The 5,117-nt window shown below is 53.0% G+C and overlaps 1 protein-coding gene across 1 annotated transcript in view; it reads right to left on the bottom strand.

Moving 5' to 3' along the window:
- NT5DC2 (5'-nucleotidase domain containing 2) overlaps positions 1-5,117 on the bottom strand; it is a 28,582-nt gene that overhangs the window by 632 nt on the left and 22,833 nt on the right. Inside the window, 4 exon segments of the mRNA XM_010081038.1 lie at positions 215-279; positions 511-651; positions 1,333-1,419; positions 4,871-4,952. Of these exon segments, the coding sequence (XP_010079340.1) occupies positions 215-279; positions 511-651; positions 1,333-1,419; positions 4,871-4,952 (375 nt within the window).

Below are 5,117 nucleotides of genomic sequence, written 5' to 3' on the forward strand. Positions count from 1 at the left end.
ACCCCGCCTCCCCCTTCCCACCCTGCCTTCCAGACAGTCCAGCTTCCCAAGCTGTGGAACCACACTTCTGCATCCCCCTGCCCGCCATGGGACACCAGGGAGGGCCACAGGCCAACAGCTGCAGCACCACTGTCCCCAAACAGGTTACAAAACAGACCCAGTGCATTCTTGGGGGCCCCCAAGAGACCTCCTGTGTGAGGGGGCCAGCGCTCACCTGATCTCCTGCCGTTCCTTCATCCACTCCAGCAACACCTGCTTTGACTCTGCATCCTGATACATCTGCCAAGAACACCAGCAGAAAGCACCACACTGCATCAGTCCTGCAGGCCACCTCAGCTCCCCCCCAGCTTCCACTAGAACTCACAAACCCACAAGTCCACTGCACCAGGAGGAGAATGAGATGCTTTTTGAGAACACAGGCAAGATGGTACATCCCCCATTTCCCACACTAAGCCTATATCTCAGATTCAGAGGCAGCATATTACTCCTGTTCAGACAGGAGCTGTTTACCTGCATCCTCTCCAGCAGCCCTGTCAGAGCCTGCTGCCAGGTCAGGGAGTGCATGTACTGCTCTGTGTTTATGATCCGAATCTCCGTCTCCAGTTCAGGAACGATGGCTCCAGTCCTCCAGCCGTGACGCAGCATGAGGTCCTGGAGGTCAGGGAGAAAAAACAGCTAGGAATTCAATACAAAGATTGAAAGCCAAACACAACCGTGTTTCCTAGAAGAGCAGTCTGTTCCCATTATGGATTCTCAGGGGACAGGCAGCCACAGCCCATGCTGGGTCACGCTGGTAACACCCATCTCCCAGCCACCAGCTGTGTGCAGCACCTAGAAATCTTGGGTTCACACAAACTGCTCTCAAGTTCACAGACCAGCAGATGTTCTTTACCCACAGACAGTACTTCAGGAGCCCTTTCTCCACTGCTTGCTTCTGTGTGACAGCAGAGTGGGGATGTTTATGTATCCTGTGCATGGCCTGAAACCCGCAGCCTGCAGAGCACCAGGCACAGCACACCGGAGACCCGAGTGCCCGGAGCAGGGCCCTGCCTTCTGCTCCAAGACAGCTGCAGCCACAGCCATCGTGCAAGCTTGCTCCCACCTCACTGGAGAGCAGAGACCTTTCACTTACCGCAAGGTCGCTGTACAGATGGTCGCCAAAGTAGAGCACTTTGGACCCACGCCAGCCTGTCAGTCTCAGGAAATCAAAGAGGTTCCCCTGCAAGTAAAGGGAGTACAGAGAGAAGCGTGGTTACAGGCCAAATGCCTCCAGCCACAGCCATCGTGCAAGCTTGCTCCCACCTCACTGGAGAGCAGAGACCTTTCACTTACCGCAAGGTCGCTGTACAGATGGTCGCCAAAGTAGAGCACTTTGGACCCACGCCAGCCTGTCAGTCTCAGGAAATCAAAGAGGTTCCCCTGCAAGTAAAGGGAGTACAGAGAGAAGCGTGGTTACAGGCCAAATGCCTCCGTCCTCACCGCAGAGTACTGGGCAGCCACCTCAGCACCACCGTCAGCGCAACTGGACATGCCACCTTACCACAGGCGGATGTGAGCACTCTCGTGAGAGGTCAAACTGCTCGCTCCCCCACCATCCAAACCCAGAGGTTTCTGTCCTTCTCCACCTTATTGCACTTTCTTCCCATGTGACAACCCTCCCCCCTCCCCGTACATCCCTCAGCTTTTCTCAGGCTACAGAAAGAGGCAGAAACTCTTCGGAACCCAACAGGCAATTCCGGGGCATTTCTGTGCTCTAGGGCACAGTAAATCAAAAGCACTACATGGACTAAAAAGGCAACAGAAGGAGACAGTTTAGAGGCCAAAAGTGAAAGACACCTAAATTAAAAAAGCCCGAGTGATGGACAGAAAGAACCCCCCGTGTTGTGGGTTTAGAGGTTGTTGGGCTCCGGTGATAATGATGTCGCCTCACAGGGTGCATCGGAGGTCAGGTAAGTGCCATCATGCAAGGCTTTCAGAGTCAGGAGCACTTGAGGCTATTCTCACATCACTGACCACCATCCCAGCCCGAAGGATTTACACCACCCACGCGTTCACAGCAATTGCCTAACCAAGCCAAAAAGCCGAGCAGCTCAGGCACATTCATAGCTAAGTACAACAAACCAAACCCCAAAGCACCACCTACAGCACAGCACAGAGCAGCTTTCAAAGCTTTCCAAACATCCATCCGCACACAGAGGAGACTTCAGGGACCCCCCTGCCATCTCCACACAAGTTTTCCACATGAGTCACAATGGAAATAAAACCCACTAGGAAAGGAAAAGGTCCCATCAACGCCAGCAGACTGGGCTGTGCCAGCACAAGCCATCAATGCAAGCCGCTCATCCAGCTAGTCTCCAGTGCCAGGAAAGAGCCAGCACACCCACCCAACAGCACCGGCCCAGGCAGAAATCTCCCGAACACGAGCCAGCTCCCACAGCAGCCTGCTGCCCTGCGTAGGGCCACTGGCAACATGTGGTATGCACTGCAAAGGGTGCCCAGAACCAGAGTGCCGGGCTTCCTGTTGTGCAGCATCACCGGAGCTGTGCACACTTCTCTTAACAGTATGGAAACGCAGGCCAGGACAGCCCCTGCATTTCTCGGACACGACACTGCTGCTGGTCACTTGAGGGTTGCTCAGGAAGCACTGGCAGGGCAGGAAAATGGACCACAGCCTTGGGGGCAGGATGGTCCTTTTGCTGTGTGCCAGTCACCTCGAACAGCAGCAGACCTGACAGCCAGGAAACTTGCACTTGGACCTCCAGTGAGGCACAGGCCTGCTAGGTGACCTCCAGCAGCCAGCTGTCCTCCCTCCGTCCTAAGACAGCAGACCAGGGGAGGGATGGGAGCACATAGATGCCCCAAACAGAAAACACCACTTCTATCAGAAAGGAGGGACTAGAGGGCTGTCACTTGAATTTCCCAGTCCCCAGTGCAAAACACTGATCCCCGAGGTCCCATTTGTATGAGATACCCGCAGCACAGCCGCCACAGAGCTGTGCTTCAGGGGACAGGAACAAGTCTGCTCAGAGGCCTCTAGCAACGTCACCAGCACAGCAAGGTCCACAGCCACTAACATGTCAGAAAGAAGCATATTGCAGCACTCCAAGAAACCAAAAATGATGAGGACAAGGTGGACTACAACCAGGATGCACACTCCATCACATTCCAAGACCCACAGTTTGGCAACAACCTTGATACAGCTGGATGAACATTGTGGTGGGGGAGAACTGGAGAGGACCCGAAAATCCCAACCATCCCTTGTTCCTCCCTCATCTTCTCCCTTCCCCAGGGCACCCTTTATTTGGGTGAGCCACTTGTGGCCACAAGATGTGGGTGGTCCAGAGCAGGATTTAATTCAGCAATAAATCCTGTGGCTGAGGTACACCTTTTCTTCTGAGGGACCTGCTAACCCACTAGGAAAGTTGGCCCATGGGAGAGAGAGACTTAGTGTGAGCTCTACTTGCATGTTCCCAGCTCCTAGCTCTTGGCAGAGAATGGGATGCTAGCAGAGCCCTTTGACAGACCCACCGGCCAGGCCAGAGGCTTCCCAACAGCACTGCTCAAGACATGACCTACTTTTCTACCACAGGTCAGGTCCCAGCTACTTGACTGTGATCTCACTAACAGTTTCTTCCCGTGGGATGGGACTGCTCACATAACCAAGGACAAACTGTCCTAAAGCCTGAGGCAACTGTTCTCAGGGGAACACCCCAAGGCAGCAAGTTCACCAGAGGAACAGCCCATCCTTCGGACATGCATGTCCTTCAGGAAGGGGAGAGAAACAGGAACCAGGCTTTGTACCCCACTTGATCACCCTTGCTTCTCTGCTCCCTCCTCCACAAGTCCATCTTTTCCAAGCTTATGGAGGATGATTTGGAGTGAGGCATGGAAGATCTTTGCATGCACATCAGATTGCAGAGGATGTTTCCCTACCACCCCTTCTCACGCAAACGGGGCAGCCACAGGGAAAAACTCAGCCTGGCAGAGATAGCTCAGCACAGGTTGTCCTGGGCAGAAAGGCAAGCACCCAACACCTTAAGTCAGCTGGCCCTGCTCTGGCTCCCCTGCCCTTGTCCCTATCCCAGAGACTCTCCATCTCTGATGCCAAGCCCAGCTGAGCTGGGTGGAATACATCATTCCCCTTACACACCCTTCTGCGGTGTGACCCATGCACAGAGCTGCGTAGGAAACTCTTTCAGAGCTGCAGGCAAAAAGTTTTCCTACCAGGCAGCTCTGTTATACCTCATTTCAGCTCTGCCTCCTCCAACTGTAAAAAGCTGTGACTGCCAGGAGAACAGCCTTTTCTACGCCTGGCATGAAAGCATCTCTCACCATTCTCAGCGGTCGGTTTATCACAGGCTGACAGGCAACACAGGCCTTGGCAGGGCTTTCCCATATAGGAAAAGACCCTTTATTCTAATCCCTACATCCCAGCAGAAGCTGAAGGACTTCTCAGAGGCACGCAAATTGCAAGGCTATTGCTCCACAGCATGCCAAGAGACACGCTGAAAGCATTTGGGGGGACAGTGTCACACTGAGCCAGCAGGAGCTCTCTGCACATGGACAGAGGGCACCTCTCGCTGCCACCAGCCAGTGCAGCACACAGAGCCTCGAGCATGGCTTCTTACAAACACCCTCTCACTGTCACAGGCACTCTTTTCAAGGACTTCCATTTTTTACTTTTCAAACATCAAACATCCACAAGTGACCTACAGAAGAACCCAACATTTTCCCCCACTCTGACTGAGCAGATTTTCCTGTTTTCCAGTGACTTACAGGCTCTTCCAGAGACTTACAAAACTGGCGACTCATGAGTCCCCACCATTTCAGGCTCTTGCTTCATATCCCCTATGCACCCAGGTCACTTTACCTCTTTATAGATCTTTCCTTTCTCCAGCTGGTTTATTTTGTCCCACTGCAGTGCGCCTTTATCATCCAGTTTTCGAAAAGGTCTGGAAAAAAAAGGGGGGGCAGATGTCAACTTCTTTTGATTTTTAGCAATTGTTGCCCAGCAACCACAACATTTGAATGGAAAAACTTGTTTACCTATGTAACAATTCATAATAAAAATGCTACACAAGAAGTGACCTTCTGGGTCTTCTGCACTATTTTCTCAG

The sequence above is a fragment of the Pterocles gutturalis genome, unplaced genomic scaffold (genome assembly GCF_000699245.1).
Source record: "Pterocles gutturalis isolate BGI_N339 unplaced genomic scaffold, ASM69924v1 scaffold3529, whole genome shotgun sequence".
NCBI lineage: Eukaryota > Metazoa > Chordata > Aves > Pterocliformes > Pteroclidae > Pterocles > Pterocles gutturalis.